We start from the raw sequence: 19,996 nt of genomic DNA, 5'->3' as shown, positions 1-19,996 counted from the left end.
ACCGCACGGAGAGAAGCCGGCGCAAACTAGAGAAATGATACTATGTGGAGGAATAGGCTGAAGCTTGCTGTGTCGCTTCGCGCAAATGCGCAAAAAACGCAAATTCCGTGAATCACAAAGTAATCCACGCTCAACAAGCGTAATTTTTAATGTAGAAAGAAAAAAAAAGGAAAATGTCTTGTCTATTTTGGCATATAAAACTTGCGAATTATCACTCTAGCGGAACTTAAAATGGCGTCAAGGTGATTTCCGCTTCTTGTAGGAAAGGTGGCGGACAGCGCGGAAGCGGCGTGTGAACTTCATTTAACGTTTCTCTTCGCATTCCGGGTCTGCAGCCAGCCGCTACTTAAAAAGATACCATGCCTTCGAAGGCGCCCAAGTTCATGGTGACCCTGGGCGTTGTGGGACTGATCCACGCCGCCATTTCGGCCGCGCAGCACCGCTCCTACCTTCGCCTCACCGAGCAGGACTTCACGGTGTTGCCGCTGGACATCATTTTCCAGAGCGTCCTGTGCCTGCTGATCACCATGTACGGCGTCATATGCGTCGCCGGCGACTTCAAGGAGGTGCGCGCAACGGTTGAACTCGAGAGCAAAACGTTCGAGACATTCGGGAACCGGCCCTCGTTCTACACATTCTGCCACCGCGGTAGAGCTTTAGCCAGAGGTTAAATGAGGATGCAAGAACAGAAAACTGCTTTGCGGCGTCGTTTTGAGACGTTGATCGCACTCTCGACGTCCCTTTGGCGAGCTCCACGAGCCTCTTTCGTCTCAGCCCGTCTCTCCGGCTTCAACAACGGCAAAGCTTCGCAAACGGGCTTTGGCATTCATCACTGGCGCAGCGTGAAGGCTTCATCATCGTGCAGTGTTAAAGAGGCGATTACGTGGAGCTAGTTAAATTGTTACCGCTACTGCGTTGCTGCGTGAATGCGGTTTGGGGTTCGTGGAACAAGTTTTACTAATGTGTGCGTGAAGCAGGCTCCGACTTGCAGTAATCGACCGTGTGTGTGTGTATGTAGGTTGCCGTTGCACAGATTTGGGTACAGATGCTCGTTCACGATGGGACGTTCTACCGGTTGCACATTAAAGCTGTTCAGTACACTTGCTTATGTTGTGTGCAAAGTTTAGATATTGCATGTGCCTGGTTAGCATGGCTCGCGGTACCAGGAACACCAGTGCAAAGAACTCAAATCAGAGGGAACAGTCAACTAATCCTGCTTTTAAGACAGTGAAGTTGACACTCACTTGACATCAACCAGAGAAACTAGGAGAGGAAAACGTGGTTTTCCAAAACACTTACCTGTGGAGTAATCAGTGTTCCTTTCCATGTTTGAACTACCTGTACATACAGGTGTGGCAAAATATGACGGAGCACACTTACTCCTTCATTTCAGATTTTGTCGCGCATGCCAGAATAAATATGGTTTCTTGCGTTCACATGCAAGTACACAAGTGGCATGTGCCAACATACGTAAAAAGTTCGTAATTTTTGTAGGTAAGGCATAACAAGAGTGATTGCTGAAGCGAGCTCCACATTATGACCAGGACTGTGTCTACATTCTAAAGTTAACGACAAACAGCACAATGGAAACCTTTGGACTGGTCCCAGTTGCCTAGTTCTCTGTGGTGCACCAGCATATCGCTAGTGTGTGCATGTTCGATATTCATTAAGAATGCTGCCGAGGCAACTAAGCTTTGATCGTGCCCACTTTTGTTTGGCAGCACACTGTCAAGGGCCATGCCAAGTCATCAGTGTGAAATTTCCAACATACTGAGGTTACCTCCCCAACACAAGGCGCATTCTTCGGAAGTGAAAAAAAAAAAAAGTGAATCAGTGAACAGGCGCTTCTTTTAATTGGTAACAGAACAAGTTAGTGATGAGCTCCTCCGTGCCGGGACTAATATGGCAACAGGAATGAACGCTTTCGTAAACGTCGCCACGGAGGTACTCTTCCGTGACAGAGCACCACATATTGCAGAACAAGCCTAACTGGTCGATAAACCACATTCTAGCCTTCCCCATCAAACTCCTTGGGGCAACCTGAAAAAAAAAAAGTCAACATGGCTCAGTCATACCCTGTTACACAGAAAGCCTTGACCATAACTATAGCTATCGGTAATTGTTTGCAACTGCAAAGCAAAACGAACTGTGTGGTTAATTAGCTAACTGTGTTACTACAACCTGTGCGACCTCGATTAATACCATTTTTACACGGGTAGCCTCAACCATGGCTAATTCCAGGTATTCATGGCCACGCTTAACCGTAGCTACCTGCTATTATAACTTTGGTATAAGAATATCAACATCAATATAATTCCCCGTATGAGTAGGTCACTACAAGCACTGTACAGTCGAGGACAAAAGTCTCTGGACTATGTGATGCAGAAACGAAGCCGATACTTCTGTTATCAACCCGCTGCTAGTTCACAATTGTAGAGGTGAAAAAAAGAAGATTCTGATTTTCACCTCCACAAGTGTGGTCTCCAACGGATGGCTAGTAATAGAGCTATCGGCTTCGTTTGTGGATCATGTGGTCCAGGGACTTTTGTGCCCGACTGTACACTTATGGTGGTGTTGTCCGATATGTCAAGAGTTCGAAGGGATGTTATACCTGTGGTAACATTCAACTGGAACCGCCTCCTCTAGTTCAGTTGTCACTGGGCCGCCTGTAGGTTGACCGCACCCACTAACCGCGGCACTCCGCTCTCATCGATAATGTACGGCCCCTGGTAGTACCTCCAGATGACTGATGAACCCCGCTTCAGCTGGTTCTGCATGATATCAAGAAGAAGAAAACAACTTGCTGTCGACACGACCAAGCACCCACGACTGTTTCACTGAAAAAAATGCTTTGGCCTGACTGGTCGCCAGGAATGGGCAAAAGAAGACAGACATGACTAACGCCACCTAGTGTGCAGCAGTGAAACCTTCAAGTGGGTAGCTCAACGCCACCTGGTGGTGCACAAAGAAACTTTCCAAGAGGTAAGCTGGTAATACAGTTGTGTGCAATACGAAAGGGAACAAATTATGAGAATAACTGCGCAAAAGGACGGGACAAGAGAAAGAGAACCACACTTTTCTGTGCTTCTCTTTGTTTCTGTACATCAGCTGGAAGGGAACGGGCCCGACAGGCTTCCGGACACTCGAGGATTACCAGGTCCTGGCTGCAGCAAGTGCTGAGTTCCTTTGGAACAGAACATGCGGCGACTGTACCTACCCAAGGTCCCCAAAAAGCACGTTGGTGTTGTTCCGGTTGTCTACCTTGGAGGGGTGTCGGTTCCACACAACGTTGAAAGACTGTGTTTGTCCCGTGTGGTTCTCTTTCTTTTGTCCTGTCCTTTTGCGCAGTTATTTTTTGTTCTCATAATGTCGTACCAACTAGCCCCTCACCGCACTCTTCTAGAGAACAAATTATGAGCATTCAATTATTGGCTACTCCATAATTGTGTGACAAGCACGGTTGTTTCTATTTTGTAACTAGTTTTTCTCTCTTGGTGTATAATATCCAAAAATCATTCTCAACTTTTAGTGGATGAAATGAGCAGAAAATTCACACTTTCAAACAATATGTTTGTTCCTTCTCATACTGCGTAAAACTTCTAGATGACGGCAGACCAGTGCAAAGGACAGAACACGGCACTCGTGTCCGCCTGTTCCGTCTCCTGTGCATCATCCTTTGCACTGCTTCTGTATTGTTTCTGAAGCCACTGTCATATTTATGTTAGAGCTCCTACAACAGTGCTCCTTCAAGGCCCAGCTGTCCGACTAATTGCAACTTTGAATATGAAGTAATCAATATGGATATGGCTGGTACACAGTACAATCTTGATGATAAGAATCTTGCAGGGCTACGAAAAATATTCGTAGCATCTAAAGCACAAATTTCGTATGCAGAAGCACAGGATATGCATCCATGCATATCTGTTTACGATTAACGGGATTCATTCATGGCCAGATGCCACCAAACACTGCTTGCGTAATTGAAGTGCGCACCGCACAACTGGCAATCGCAGTTTCGGTGATGTATGGGCTGTACAGTGGTGAGCAGCCTTGTCTAGAGCGCTCGGGCGGTGCACTTCCTTGCAAACAAATCCAGATTTTGTGGCAGCCTCTAGGGTCCAGCTGCAACGCTTGCACGGAAGTAGCGCCAGATAGCCTCGTAAACAAAGCAGGCACGAAAACTTTGCCCTGTAATGAGGGGCTGCTCTCTAATTTCGGTTTTTGTTACCAAGTGCGCACTGCTCAAGCGCTCTAGACAAGGCTGCTCACCACTGTGCCTAGTGCTCAAGGGTGCAGTCCATACTCAAGAGTTTGTATCATCCGTAGTGGTGCAGGAGAGTGTTCAGAATACAAAAAATTATGCACATCACGTATATACACAATGCACTCTGGCCAGGAAGTTCTACGACCACTCATCATCCCGAAGTTCATATCAACCGTGATCACGTCATGAAGATTCTAATGCAATAGGACTGAAATAAAGAATGGATAAACGAAATAATAAAACAATATAATTGATCAAGAATAGGGCTAAGCGTGACTCAATAAATACACAACTTGTTCAATACTCCATACCCGCATAGCGTTACAACACTGCACCTGTAAACAATTTTTTCCCAAAACGTGCGAGTGCACAATAAAGGCACATTCAACACGTAAGCCAAACCTGAATGAGAACACAGAGCTTAATCCGGAACCGTCATTGCTGACAACACAGCAATGAGTGTCTAGCGTCCCATTAGACTTCAGTTAAAACAGAGAACAGGGAGGTAGGACAGAAACAACATAAAAAAAAAACAGCAAAGTGGGTGAACAGCCACCGTACCAGTCTGTTCAGGTGCTGCCAACATTCGCTCCAGCTGGGGTAGACGGGCATGTTCGGAGGCCTGCCTGCTTCCAGGCTGAAAAAGTTATGCCAGATTAGTTGATAGCAAGATTATGTTAAACAAACACGATTATAAATAACATATGAAAGAACAGCACGGAAACAGCCATCGTGTGATGCAACAATCAAGTCATTGCGATTTTCACACTGTGGCAGGACCGTGGATGCACAGACTGTTTTTTTACTTCTAGTCAGTCGGCACAAATAGCACCTAGTACCTGGGAAATGCTGGACTTCCCTTGGTCCGCTTGGGCTCACCAACTCAATTAATTCATACAGGTAAAAAAAAAGTGTGTAACGCTCTTTTGCTGTTTGGCAAATCAGCAAAAGCATCTCAAATGCTTCGCAACTAGTGTGCCCAACCAAATTCTTATGAGTGAAAAATCCATCTAGCAGCACTGTCATACAAATGAAATCTGGAAGTCCAAGGCACATGTATCTGCTGCTGAAGGACGCGTCCAAAGATTCTCTGGTTATGGCAATACGGTTTGCGTCACTAGCACATATATAATAGTGAAAAAGCCAGATTTATTGGGTATACGAGGGGCTTCTGATGCAACGCATGAAGCTGGCAATCAAGTATGTCATTCCAGCTTGCGAAGTCTCAAAACTCAGTGTCAGCAAATTATTCCAAAATCACAGCACGAAACAACGACAGGGGAGAGTAGGATAGGAGACGGCTTTGATCATTCAGGTCAGGCTTATCTGGCTGGCACTGGAAAAAATACAGGATGCGCTGTTCTATCGTATGCACTGACTGAAGACTAGAGCCAGGATGGCGGCTATTCAATCACGATGCTCAGGGTCTAAATATACGAGCAGATCACACGATGCACATGATATCAGAATAAGATGGAACACTAGACAGCAGACAATCCACGAGTACACTGAAACCAAAACTCGCAATATGTAACAGCCAAGAACTGTAACATACCCATATACAAACAAGTATGTACAAACAAAAAAAGGACTAGTACGGCGAGGACAACACAAGGTGATCCACCGTCCTGTGTCTTTTGCAGTTCTTTGGCTCCATAATGTGCTGCCAGGTCCACAGCCACACCCTCATAAATAATATGGTACTACTAATGCCTCTGATGGCAAACATTGCCACACAGGACCTCAACGTCTACTCTAACTATATTAAACACCAGGAAGGGCACTAACCTGCATCCAGAAACAGCCATCACTGTACCGACCAGGGAGAATGGGTACGTAACAGAGCTCGACAGGAACTGCAAAGGAAAAAAGACAGTTACAGAAACGTTCTTAAAACTTTGAGGGCAGGATGAAGGCAGAGGGCAATAAAAAGTTCCATGATGAAAGGACTGCGCACAAAGCGAATCTTCATGTGAATGGGCATAGCATTTCGCAAAAAACTTTCAATTCATGCAGCAGAATATCAATCAATGAACTGTTTTCATTGATACCACGGTCAAACTTTCTCTACACGTACAAGCCGGAGAAGTACAGGAAAGAAGACCTCGTTGGCATGCAGTCAACAATAACGTTCATGTTTTGCTTTCTTTCCCAAGCAGTTCTAGATATCCTTCAATATTCTTTCAACTTAAATGCAAAAGTTAAAAAATAAAATAAAAAATTGGCTCCAGAGTGCAAATTCAGTGTTTTCTTTTGGACGCTTGTACCTGTGCTTTAATGAGTAACAAGTAACTGTGCATAACACTTCCAAAGCTTAAAGAAATAGTCAATACAAACCGCCCATGCCTCGTTTTCAACTGAACCTCTCAGAAGCCACGAACTGTACTGTGTACAAGTGCGGAGGGAGATGCAAACAGCAAAAAATCAATGCTTTTACGGCCGGAGGGTGGACACTAGCACACTCGGTTTTCATTTCGAAAGCGCGATGGCTGCTCCCTGGAAATGTGAACAGACCCTACTCCAGTTCTGCTCCAGTTGCTAATATTACTGTGCTCTCGAGTTAGCATTTCAGTCATCCCAATCTCGTTTCATTTGACTCCATTGGTTTTAAAGCATTTTTCCACACAGACCACCAGCTCATCCTTGCATAAATAATGCATCAAAATCACATCTTGAAAAGTATGAATAAAATCTGACTTTCTGTTGTCTTGGATTGTCCAGAAGAAGGCTTCTCAAATCCATCGAAATCAAGGTGCAGGCTCCTTGCACTTAAGTCGGTATCATGGATGGAAAGTAAGTATCGTATGCGCGATAGGCAGCATGCGTAGTTCCGGCTCAATTGGCCCTATTTCTGAACAAACTGCATTTAGTTATTCGACACTGCTTCCTGGGTGTATCGGAAGCTCCCAAGAGGCACCTTCTCGCAGTGGACAGATGTCACCTGTCGGCTTGTGAAGGCATCCAAGAGCAGGATGCCTCTAAAACCTCTAAAAATTGCATGGACACTTTGGCAACTTAAGTGTCTGAGAGGCCAAAGCCGAGGACACTATGCCGTGATGACTTCCGGTGGATGTGACGTCACACCGTTCCCGTGGCTATATCGATACCCAAGTTATACATCTTTCGGGCATCTTAAGTGTTAATTACGCTTAATTACACATTTTTCGAAATCTGACACAAATCCGACGTTTTTCCAACCATTCTGTGACAATTTTCACTATGCCGTGACGACTTCCGGTGGATGTGATGTCACACCGTTCCCGTGGCTATATCGATACCCAAATTATACATCTTTCGGGGATCTTAAGTGTTAATTAATTAACTAATTAATCTACAGTCATCAACCTTGGCTTCTGGGTTAATTTTTCCTCCTCTATCCGAAGCAACCATTCGTTTTCTCCGTTTTTTTTTAGTTCTCGAGTTAACACGAGTTAAACGCTGCCAAAGGTGTGACACCCTCTGCTAACGGACGACAGTATGAGCCATTAAAGGGTTTCGCCTCAGTAATTCATTCTTCACGCTCAACAGTACACGGCTCCAGCTAGCCTTCGACTGGTTTGCCTCTGCCTAGACTTCTGAGCACACTGCTTAGGCATTCATCTTTGCTTGTCTAGGTGACCAGTTGCGTTAAGGTACTGGTCCTGTGGCGCACACTAGATAAAACTACACTCACGGCATGCCCTTCCAGTAAGAGACAACCATACGAAATAAATGAAAATGACAAAAAAAATGACAGCAAGCTCATTTTTCGGCTCTGGCGGAGTCCGCAAATGCCAAGACTTAGACAGTACAAGTCAGCATTATCTTCAGCAAATTACTGGATACTGCAAGTTATCAATGGGGAAAAAAACAAAAGTGAATTCTTACCATTGTCAATGCACTAACGTAGCTTTGCAATGTCTGAAAACAAGAATAGATTGAAGCATCAGGAATGTGCCAAGTGAATTTACCTGCAGATGACTGCTCCCTTCTACAATCACACAAAAACACCGATATACACACAAGTGGTTTCTCAAGGGTTGATTTCTTATTTCAATTTATACGTAAACAATTCTACTCCAGTTCACACACATTCACACTAGTTGGGGCAGAGTTAGCAGGGTGAGCGCATGCATAGTTAGAGAGCCATTCACACTTTTCTCCGCAGCTCAACTGTTTTCGCTGCGTCGCGAATTGAAACGATTGGTTCACTCATTAATCTACACAGTGCTAATTGCAAAATACTGATGGCAGAATTGCCAATGGATGGCGCTCAAGCGAAAGTAATAAATGTGATAACCACCTTGTCCTGAACGATGTAGGCATTGATGACAAAGGATATCGTATTGGCAAACCATATCGTCAGAACCTCGCCAATCAATCTAGGTACGAGACCACTGGAAAAAGAAAGACAGGAGTGGGGGAGGGGGGGGTACAAAACTCTTTAAACGTCAGCGTGCAGCTGATGAAAGCCATGAGGACTGCCAACCCGCTGCTACTGAAATCCACCACAATACCGTTGTACTGGCATAATGGACCCGCTTCTTCTCTAGGTAAGCCGACATCAATTTGCGGCCAGGGTTTATAATCCAGGGGGGGGAAAAAAATTGCTGAGGCTCAGCTTGGCTAAGCCTGGGGAATGCGAAGCATATTAGTGGCTAGGCTTGGTAATACATGGCTTTCCTTGGTTGAATACTTGGTCATTTTAATACAACCACTAGAAGCCTTCGTCGTGGGGGAAGCCAACGGCATGGCTACAGCGGAACGCCGACTAACCCCGAGACGCGCGTTGGGTGAGCGCCTGGATTGCCACGGAAGCCGCGTCTGCCTGCCCGGCGGAGCGAGCGTTTCACCTACACCGAGCGTGAACGCGCGTTCGAAATGCGCGGGAATGAGCGGGTGTGACGGCTAGGGGTCCCACGGCAACGGCGCGAGGTGGAGGCCGGCTCTCTCATCCGATGTCACGTGGTGTGACGTCACGGTGTCACGTGGCGTGACGGCTAGGGGTCCCACGGCGACGGCGCGAGGTGGAGGCCGGCTCTCTCATCCGTTGTCACGTGGTGTGACGTCGCGGTGTCACGTGACGTGACGGCTAGGGGTCCCACGGCGACGGCGCGAGATGGAGGCCGGCTCTCTCATCCGATGTCACGTGGTGTGACGTCACGGTGTCACGTGGGGGTCCCACGGCGACGGCGTGAGTGGTAGCTCTAGCAATATGCTTCGCATAAAAATCTCCGACAGATTTTTGCGAGGGTGGGATCTTCATATTATAGGGCCACCCTTTCATCATCAACAAAAGTGATATGCAGTGTCAACAAGTTGTGTCCCTGCATCAACCAGTTTCATGCCACCGTGTCCACTAGTCACGTTACTGCTCGCTCAACTCTAGCAATCTTATCAGCAGTAGTTCACTTCAGGACTTTCCCGTGAGCAATTTACACGATGAGAAGTATAAATGATCTGCATAAAGTTCGTCCAACACATACCAACACATTGAAAACAATTAAGCTCTGTAAACAAGGGGATAGAACCAATCAAACTAAACCCTTACTTCACAACATGGTCACGAAGCAGGACATAGAGAAAAAACTTTTTATGGAGGCTTGACAAAGGATCAGTGCCATCCAGGTGTAGGCCATAAAAAAAAAAAAATGTCACAACTTGGCAGAACACAACTGCACCCATGCGAAAAGCTCCGATCTGTAATCTGTATGGGTCCCAGCTTCTCTAAGCCAAGTCCTTGCCACATTCATGAACTGCTGTTCATATAATCTCCTACATTAAGTACAAGAAAGCTTCCGCACCTGAAGAGACCTAGGACACCTTCTTCCCTGTATATTTCAACAACAGAGGTGAAGATTCCCCTGCAAGAAACAAAATGCACACAAGCACTTTAAAAACAATGCAATCTGACAGACTACCAAAGCACTTAACCATATTTGCAATTAACAATTAAAACAAGTTTCACTCCAGGTCTTGTGGAACCTACTAGGTGTCATAGTGAATGAACCTGTCGCAACACAGTGCACATACACTGCCTGAACACTTTGTCGTTGATTCCAACAGAGGAATCAAGACTTTTGAACCTAAAATGTGTAAAAAAGAATTGGATATTTGGTCCTTCCATTTGCCCGACATTAAGGCCTTTCCTCAATCATCTGCGAATTCTGGTGGACAAATATGCTGCCTGATTTGCAGCTTATGTTATCCCAAAAAAAGTGAATTCATGTGCGCGGCCCTTTAAATTGTGGACAAATAGCTGTGAACTCTGAACGCTAGCCGTTCCTAAAATACATAATCCACCAACACAGTCTTGGTCACATCTAAAAGACTGTGATTCCAGCTTTTTACACTCTTCAATTGGCAATCATGAGGTAGCATTCAAAGCAAAAAATAATGGAAGAGAACTATCCAAAACGCGCTACAATCGGGTTTTTTGAAGCGGACCACAGTGAGAGCAAGGAAAACCTGACCACCTGCATGCTATGCAAGGCTCATGAACTCGTCATTAAATGCAGCATAACGAACAGCTATCATTAACTACTTTTAACCAAATTTCGTATGCGATATGATATGCAATAGGTCAATCAGTTATGGCCCACACTTTCTCTTGCAAGCATGCAATATCGGACAAGATGTCACTCACGTGTATTTCTCTTCCCGTCCTACAAACTGGGCCATGTACCGAAAACACACCACTGCAAGATAAAATGAACCAAAATTCAGGTACGCACTAACCACTGACATGTCTCTACCAACATCAGAAACGCGGCAGGATTCCGACATGCCAAGGAAAAAGTCTAGCCACCATATCCTGGATAAGTACATACCGTATAAACTCGTGTAAGGGCCGCACTTTTTTTTTTTTAATTTGGGAGTGAATTTTGAAGGCGTGGCCCACACATGAATAACCCTTTAAAGTAAGGCGTCTACAATCGTGCACGCAACTTTTCGAACTTTATTTCGAATCATGTAGAAGTGTTTTCACGAAGGCAATGACGACAGCTACAGTTGCAATCCCTGCTGGATAGACCGGCACAGCCATTTCGTTCCTAGAAAGAAGGATCACTTTTCAAAAACAAGAAATAAGGATGGACGTCCCGATGTTTGACAGTGCACTTGGGAAGTGCTGTCTGGTGATGACACTGTTCTCTTCTCTCATGCATTGTAATATTTGCTAAAAGTCAGTGTACAGTAGAACACCGCAATAGTAAACTCGGATATAGTGAAAATTAGGGGGGCACTTTGACGATCTAAAGTATGCGAGCTGAAAGCCTTTTCACGCCGATTTTGACTGCCTCTGTTGCTGACTGCATGCTTGGGAGGCATCAAACTGGCGTGACTCGAAGGAGACATCTGACTCGGTCGGCTGGAATGTCAGCACTGCATGATGGTGACACCACCAAGGCGCAAAGTGCATGCACAGAAGGGAGTGGCACCGCCAACCACCTGGCGTTGTCTAGGAAACATCTAGGAACGTCTTGAAATGGCTAATGACTAATCACTAATTAATGACTAATTACTGAACAATGACTAATCACTAATTAATGGTTACAACATACTATGCCACAATGAATTCAATGATTTTTGATTATGGCTTATCACACCACTGATGACATCATCAGGATGATTGACAGCTGTCGTGTGACAGTTTTCGCGGACGGACAACGATGAGCCATTAAAGGCTTTCGCCTTAAAACTCGGCTATAGTAAAGTGAAACTGCGTCCCATTTCACCTTCCATGGAAGACTACATTTTTTTTTCAGTTATGGTAAAGATTTTTTTTTTTTTCAAAGAAACGGCTAAAGTAAACAGCGTCTGGGTGCATTTGTCGAAGAACAGACTGATGGTCACACCTAACTGTGACCATCAGACCAACAAAAAGCTTTTGAAATAAGGTGCAGAAAGCATCTACGACCACCTCAAACATCGTAGGTAGGTACAATCTTACCAGAGAAATCTGGTCACCTCTGACATCGCAAGCAAAAGCGATAAAGCCAAGCGCAGGTGGCTTCGAGCACAAATAAACAGCCGCCGCGGTGGCTCAGCGGTTACGGTGCTCGGCTGCTGTCCCGAAAGACGCGGGTTCGATCCCGGCCGCAGCGGCTAGAATTTCTTTGGAGGAGAAATTCCAGAGGCCCGTGTACTGTGCGATGTCAGTGCACGTTAAAGAACCCCAGGTGGTCCAAATTTCCGGAGCCCTCCACTACGGCGTCTCTCATAGCCTCAGTCCCTTTGGGACGTTAAACCCCATAAACCAAACCAAACAAATAAACAGAACATTACAAAGCTTTGCACCAATACATAGTAAACAGACAGCAGTAACAAGAATGCACCAGCTCCTTCGAACAGCATTAGTATTACTTGCACACAGACGCCAAGCAGTTTGTGGGAAACAGTTCTCTAGTTTCCGGGGAAAAGAGAAAAACATATCCGGTGCACACTGTCTCATTTACAGGAAACAAATCAGGCCACACAGCCTGAGGTGAACAGCAGAGGCCCGTGACTCACCATTGAGGGGCTGGGCAACACAGAGCGCTGCACATTTGGCAGTCATTAGCTTGCAAGTGCGCTTGATGAAGTTGATGATGCGCTGCTCCTCAGTCACAGTCACGTCGTCCTCTTCATCTTCAAAGGACCGCACCTCGGGTAGTCTCTGCGGAGAACGAACACGGTGACCGCTCATCCACACTACCGCCATCGGACATGAGGGCGCAAGTCATGTCCAAATGCTGGCCACACGCCAGTTTGAGCAATCCTATTTACTAGCTAACAAAAAGAACTCAACAGTCCAAACAAATGAGTTCATTAAACTTTATGCTGGGTCAGTAGATGAGGGCTGATGTGAAAAACATTAGCATGAATAAAGACACAAAAACAATGAAGACTGGTTGAGCGCCTCCAGCAACTACAGACACTGAGCTCCAATCACCATCTGCAACAAAGCGGCACAAAAAAATAATGCACTATTTGCTCCTGAGGATGACAAATGTACCACTGATACAAGCCGTTCCTTTTTTCTCAAGATAAAACGATTCCACAAGTTCATGGGTGGTCGTTTCCTGGCTTCTTCCCAGCATTTTAATCTCGCAGCAAAGTTGAGGTTCACGCAAGTAAACCATGAAATGCGGAGGCAAATTCATGACACGCTGGTTTTTCAGAGACAGGTCTTGCCTGCATCTGTTCCGTCCAGTATCCATTGGTTTCGTGTTTTTATTTGCACCAACGTATTTCATGGAAAAAACAAAAAAGTTCTTACAACTGGCATGGCTGTGCATTAGAGGAAAATGTAATGGTGTCTTTCCTTCCCCTGTTCTCTGCTTCTCGTGCGAACTGCCCCAGAGTAGCATATTTAAAATTGAACCACAAATCTTCTGTAAGGGTAAGTCGTCCTTCTTTCTGTGAGTTTTTTTCGCTACAGCTGGAGTAAAGCAAAGCACACAGGATGCGAGTTCACCCAACTGCGTTCACTAGCTTGCAGTCAGTGCAGAATCCAGCAGGAATAAAGCCCCCAACGAGAGAATTCAGAGAACAAAGTGCTCACCCGGTTCACCTCGGTGAAAACGGCGCCACTAACCACGTTCGCACACAGCCGGACACTCAGGCCACGGTACAGGCCAGCATAGCCGTCCACTTTCTTGATGTGTTTCACTGAACAAAAAGAAAGAAAGAGGGGAAAACACTTGTGCATTAAACTTCCGAAGTCCTAAAGTGTATGTACGTTCACACACTGGAGGCCGCCATGTTCGGCTCCACCACGACACTGACAACACTCGCTCACTGGGCGCGCTCCGCTGGATGACCAGACTAAACGCGCAGGCCACCTCAGCATTCTGGGCATGTGCAGTGGCATCTCTACTCGTCCACTCCGCTCCTCTGGCCGTAAACCCACTCAGCTAAAAGTCTCACAGAGCATATTTCAGCATATTTGGGACACAGCGCATTACAACACGAATGGCATAAAGTTAAAAAATTGTTCCAAATAATGGGCTGCAAGATGTCATTTCTGCTTTCAAAACACACCGCACAAGAGCTACTTTTTATTGACTCGTTTACACACTGCCACTGAATCCTCTCCGACGCTTGACATCCACAGATGCCCATGCTTCTGAGCATGTTCCCATACAACAGGGTTTGCACTGATTTATTCAAGGTAGCCAACGCCCACTGAATCAGACAAACACGGCACCTACAGGAAGTGAAAGATGAAGAAGGATGGATAACTGGGCGAGTTTGTACTGATACATCGTGGGAGGGAACAGCGCGAAACAAAACGACGGACAAAGGAAGAGGACACAAAGACGAGCGCTGACTCGAAACTGAATTTTTTATTGAAAAACGAAAACATATACACATCACACTCACGTGAACAAACAGAGCAACTAGCATTGGTCTAGCGGAATCAAGACCATCAAACGCACAATATGCCACATGGTGAACTCTGAACAAAAGCACCCCTGAAACCCGAAATGAAGCAAGTCACGAATTATCTAAAAACGATACTTCTTTGTTAACTAATGCCAAAGAAGGCTGGCTGATACACTGTGATTCCTTCTTTCGTATGAAATAAGCTTCCATAATCTCCCTTGTCAATTTATCCCGGTGTCTAAACAAAATTTTAGTTTTTGTGACCAAAGGGCGGCACTTTTTCTGTTTTTTATCATTTTCCTTCCCACACTCGCGGCAATGATCTTTCATGAAAGATGAGAGTATCTGGTGTCTGATAGTGAATTAAGATGTTCCCTCAGGCGAACATTAATACATCGGCCTGTCTGACCAATGATGATGATTCGTAAACGAGAGAAAGATGAGCAAGAGATGTCATAGCACTTAATCTCACAAGCCATACAGACTTGTCAACTGTTTATTTGTTGCCTTGCTCAACAATTACGATATATATTAGACAACGTATATATACATATTACAACATCATATTAAGCTAAAATGTTTTACTGCATTTCATGAATTTACTATAACACTAATTAGCAGTGAACAGAGAGCACCAATGGGCAATAATCAAGCAGTCTGGTCACTGACAAGTGAAGTACCGGCACTTCAACAATGCACGAGGAAATTTCGTTGCACAACTCGCAGCAAGACCAGCTAGGCTGCCATTGTCTACTAGTACTCACTGTGTACTAGAACACAGTGAGTCATGCGAAATAGCATCGTCATCAGCCTAACTAGCACAGTGCAGGATAAAGGCCTCTCCCATATCTCTCCTGTGAACCCTGTCCAGCGTCACCTTATCCCTGCAGAGTTCCCAATCTCACCTGACTCACTGCCACTCTCTAACTGGTCTGAACCCGCCTTCCCTCGCAATCCTCCCCATTACCCAAAGCGGCCATTGGCAATATGCCCTCTGCATTACATGCCCTACCCATGTCCACTTCCACATCTCAGCTAAGACGTGACTAGCTTGCCTTTGTTCTCTAACCCACTCTTGTTCTTTCACTGTCTCTTATCATTAACCCTACGAATCATTCTTCCATAACCAACTGCGCTGTGGTCGGTTCAATTCCAAGCCCTTTTGTTAGCACCCACGTTTCTGCCTCACAGGCGAGTGCAGGCAAGATACAACTACATACGAGGGGGTACCCAAAAGAAACCGGACTTATTTTTGTTTGAACTTATTTCTTCACATTTTCAGCACAGACCTTCAATATCCTTCAAAGTGCTCTCCACTTACAATGATACGTTTGTCGAATCTTTCATTCCATTTTTCAAAACATTGTTTAAATTCATCTTTTGTGATGCTTGACAGTCCCTCCGTCGTTTTTTTCTTCACCTCAGCAACATCAGCAAAACGCTTTCCATTCACCTGTCTTTTCATTCTACGAAACAAAGAAAGTAGCACGTGGCAAGGTCGGGTGAGTATGAGGGTTGAGGAACAGAGGTCATGCCATTTTTGGTCCGAATTTGTCGTAGAGACAGGGCTGTGTGAGCAGGGGCATTGCCATGGTGGAAAAACCAGTCACCCATCTGCCACAAATCAGGCCGCTTCCACCGAACACTGTTGCCCAATCTTTTCAAAACATCCAAGCAGAAAGCCTGGTTAACTGTCTGACCCTGCGGAACAAATTCTGAATGGACAACTCGTCTCACGTCGAAAAAACAAATCAGCATTGTTTTGAGGTTTGGTTTCACCTGACGAGCTTTCTTGAGGCGAGGTGAATTTGAAGTTTTCCATTGGCATGACTGTTGCTTTGATTCAGGATTTAATTCAGGAACACTTGAGTTGTCCCCATAGCATCGTCCTTGAACGTCTTTCTGAATATTTCAAGAGTTTCCGTTCCACTTTTTCCGAGAAAAAATCTGAATTTCACCGGCGCACGCTGTTCACGAAAATCAGCCATTGCAAAAACGACACTCACACAAAACAGTCGTCACTCTAAAACTCTGCCTAAACTAGTGTGACCTCCTTCAGCGACGGCACTCGGCTTACTGACTCTGAAATGTTCGTTCTATGCACTCCTAGCGGCAAAACGAGGTACCACAGAAGCTGAGCCGATTCAAAAAATTAGTCCGGTTTCTTTTGGGTACCCCCTCGTACTTTCCCCTTGACAGATACTGGCAAGCAGCTATTCTGTCCCATGCAAAATATAATTAAACAAAAAGATGTAGAACAAAAGGAACAAAGAGGCGAATACATGTCGCTGATACTCACTGTACTCAATAGCTCCCGGCAACTGCAATACTGGCTTGCCGAAGAAGCGCCTCGTAGGCCTGGGTGGCAGCGGTTCATGGCCAATCTGACAACAGATTTTTGACAAACGTCACACAATCTCCGACGCTAGCCCCGAGTTCCTCTCATTGTCTTAAGTGCCACTGCTGTACGCACCTAACGCGAGCAGCTCGCAAGCGCTGCAGTGCAAGGATGCTAGCCTGTCTGTATCTAGACTCGCAGACACCAGTGGCAACACTACTGATGCAAATAACGATAACAGTAATAATACAACTGACTTAACCATTGCAGACAAGGAGCGGATGCGGACCTCGACGCTGCCACATCTACACAGCTACAGCAGGATTGAGGGCACACAGCTTGACAAAAATCACTGAGTACAAGGATTTAAAGATGGAATTACAGCGGGTTTGGCAAAAGCTAACAAATATTTGATGTCAGTGGTAACTGCCACACTGAGTGCTACCCCCAAAGATACTGAGTAGCACTTTAAGCAAATCGACGTCAACAGGATGATGATTCGTAAACGAGAGAAAGCATGCTACTGGGATCTACGCATATCATTCTCCAATACTTTCTGCTTTTTTATTTATTTGTCCTCTGAGGCATAAAAACGGTCGCAGGAGTTGCAGGAAAAGGCAACATCCTTGACTGACAAAGGCCATAGCACCCGAAGCATGTGTACATTCTGCAGCAAACAACACAGCAAGTAATAAATATTTTCAAAATATAATAAATAACACACCAGAATAACAAAGCATCGCAAAGACCTGGCACAACGTCTTTGAATAAAAAAAAAAAAGGAGATTACACAAGGAAGTTATTCATTAAAACAGAGAATAAGATATGTTTCAACAGATTCCTTAAACCTCACGGTTGATTTTGAGGCTCGCAATTTTTCCAGCGTACTAGGATTATTGTTCAGTAACGTCGATAATCTGGAACCACAAGAATACACAAGGTTTTTTTTTTTGTGGTACAGGTCTAATTAAACTGCATGTATCTGTCCGCATGTGGCAGTCTGTCTGTGACGGAATGCTTCATATGACAATTTATGAAAAAACAGGTGGTCTACAGGGAGAATGCCAAGCTAATCAAAGAACGGCTTACAGTGTGCGCAAAGAAATCAAGATTACAAAGTGACCTTACTGCTCTTTTCTGCAGCCTGAAAACTGTCAGGCTGCAAAGTTACAAGCCTGAAAAATGGATACGTAACTCTATCTCAGGCCCTGGGGACAAACGCGATACTTAGTGGTTGCCGAATTCGAGATTAGATCTGGTTGCCCTGTTGTCAGGGTAGACAACAGCAACAACAAAATCTACCATTATTAATTATTATTCTTAAAGCTCCAAAGTGAAGTTAATCAGACTCTTGCCCCGCTCAAGGCCGTCACCAAACGCACAAATATTAAACCCACATGTGATCTCTCTTTTCTCTCAGAGCGGCAAACGCTTTACAAGAATGATATGGTAGACATTTGGCCAGAATAACAGGTGAAAATCTTAAACTGACCCGTCAAGGAACCGTAATGCCTAACTGTCACAGACCACAGTATGTCCTTCGCCCTCAAGGACTTCACTCATAGCCCTGTACTCGGAGTCGACCGGACCGAAAGACACAGTCCGCTAGCTCTATATTTTTTTTTTCTGCTCAGGAAAAAAAGATAAGATAATCGCGTTGAACAAGAAGCAGTCGACAAGCTATCTGCGCCTTCCGTGTAGATAGAACGCGACATCACCGATTCGACTTCAGAGCTAGGAGCAAGTCATAAAGGCGTGCCCAACGAAACTGATGTTCACACTACTTCTACTACTGAGGAGACATGGCTATCACCAGCGTTTCCAGCCAAGACACAGCCAAATTTACCCGTCAGACGTTTATAACACAATCAGCAAACCTCTCGGGGAACCACAGCAAGCGAGAGCAGCCACCGACAGCCCGGCGATCTCAACACGTTTTTTTTTTTCTTTGCTGCCGGTTGATCGAGGCGCGCAGAGTGACAGAAGTGCTCACCTGGGTGAGAAACTTGACGTATTCGATGGGGTAGAGGATAGCGGTGATCGTAGCCCTCCCCACTACAGCGTACCATAGGTTCTTTGCCGACTCCGGGTCGGGTATCGGCGAAATAAGCGGCGAGGGCGGTCGAGGTCTCTGTTCAGGCGCCGCCATTTTGGCCATTCAATGCACTGGCCAGAGTTGGCTCCATTGTAGTCTCGGATCGATGCCGCTCAAAATTGGTCCAGGAAATTTGTGAATTTGAGGCGTATAAATTGTTTTGTCGCTAAACATTGTAAAGCACAAGCGTGACAGCGGTTAGGTGGGTGATAACTAGGTATAAGTAACGTAAAGCAAATTCAGAAAGGAAGAGAACGTATACATTGTGGCGCCAGTTAGAACCAGCCTTTGTAATGACCTAATTTCAGCTCGCCTCCGTGGCGCAATCGGATAGCGCGTTCGGCTGTTAACCGAAAGGTTGGTGGTTCGAGCCCACCCGGGGGCGATTATCAAATATTTTGCACAATCTTCAAGTATTACACTCTAATAGCGTATTTGCCACCGACGCGTTCTAGCTTTCTACATTCTAGTTGTTGACAGCAGAGTCGATTTAGCACATCGTTCGCTGTAGCGAACTCGCGCGGCGTACGCAGTACTACTGTTTCCGAAACCCAACCATGCGGACTTCCGTTGAAGATGTTCTCGGTTAAATTCTTGCAACCGACTGTTTATGCATGCCTGGGCCATCTACAAAAAATGCTAAATAAATTATTACCAGAAGGCAATTAAGGGCCACCATTAACATTGGAATTTGAACATTGGACTCCGTTAAATAAAGGCTTGATGGATATTATTTTACGCCTGCACGTCCAGCTGATGCCCAAGTTAAATGAACTTTGCACAATTTGCTGCTAAACTGTGTTATCTGAGCAAATGTGGCTGATGAAGAATGTGCCACTTATCCCGCCAGTTTCAGTAATAAACGATAACGTAACACGATTCGCAAGGGACAAAAATTTATTACTTCCTAGAGTATGTACAAATTTAGGCAAACAAACTTTTCATTTTTCTG

At 45.3% G+C, this 19,996-nt stretch overlaps 2 protein-coding genes and 1 non-coding gene across 3 annotated transcripts; 2 read left to right on the top strand and 1 right to left on the bottom strand.

Moving 5' to 3' along the window:
• Positions 1-256: 256 nt before the first annotated feature.
• EMC5 (ER membrane protein complex subunit 5) lies at positions 257-1,104 on the top strand. Its single transcript, XM_089561128.1, has one exon. It carries the CDS (start codon positions 360-362, stop codon positions 669-671), a length of 312 nt encoding a protein of 103 aa, XP_089417254.1. The 5' UTR covers positions 257-359; the 3' UTR covers positions 672-1,104.
• A 726-nt stretch (positions 1,105-1,830) lies between these two features.
• LOC149330513 (mitochondrial carrier homolog 2-like) lies at positions 1,831-19,123 on the bottom strand. Its single transcript, XM_089561123.1, has 12 exons — positions 18,943-19,123; positions 16,911-16,995; positions 13,788-13,894; positions 12,755-12,899; positions 10,890-10,941; positions 10,048-10,107; positions 8,547-8,640; positions 8,132-8,164; positions 6,053-6,120; positions 4,826-4,901; positions 2,612-2,771; positions 1,831-2,040 (listed from the first exon to the last, which is right to left on the bottom strand). Exons 1-11 carry the CDS (start codon positions 19,105-19,107, stop codon positions 2,655-2,657), a joined length of 1,002 nt encoding a protein of 333 aa, XP_089417249.1. The 5' UTR covers positions 19,108-19,123; the 3' UTR covers positions 1,831-2,040; positions 2,612-2,654.
• A 232-nt stretch (positions 19,124-19,355) lies between these two features.
• TRNAN-GUU (transfer RNA asparagine (anticodon GUU)) lies at positions 19,356-19,429 on the top strand. Its single transcript has one exon. It is a non-coding gene; the product is annotated as a tRNA-Asn (tRNA).
• Positions 19,430-19,996: the final 567 nt, after the last annotated feature.

Source organism: Amblyomma mixtum, chromosome 9 (assembly GCF_055824585.1).
Source record: "Amblyomma mixtum isolate Tamu chromosome 9, ASM5582458v1, whole genome shotgun sequence".
Classification (NCBI taxonomy): domain Eukaryota; kingdom Metazoa; phylum Arthropoda; class Arachnida; order Ixodida; family Ixodidae; genus Amblyomma; species Amblyomma mixtum.
The sequence above is the reverse complement of the archived record's forward strand: the minus strand, read 5'-3'. Positions and strand labels throughout refer to the sequence as shown.

Coding starts and splice junctions, on each gene's coding strand:
- EMC5 (XM_089561128.1), top strand. CDS start 360: ATGCCTTCGAAGGCGCCCAAGTTCATGGTGACCCTGGGCGTTGTGGGA.
- LOC149330513 (XM_089561123.1), bottom strand. CDS start 19,107: ATGGCCAAAATGGCGGCGCCTGAACAGAGACCTCGACCGCCCTCGCCG. Junction 13,895..16,910: donor GCCGGGAGCTATTGAGTACA/GTGAGTATCAGC, acceptor CTTTTTGTTCAG/TGAAACACATCAAGAAAGTG. Junction 6,121..8,131: donor ACGTTAGTGCATTGACAATG/GTAAGAATTCAC, acceptor TTTCCTTTGCAG/TTCCTGTCGAGCTCTGTTAC.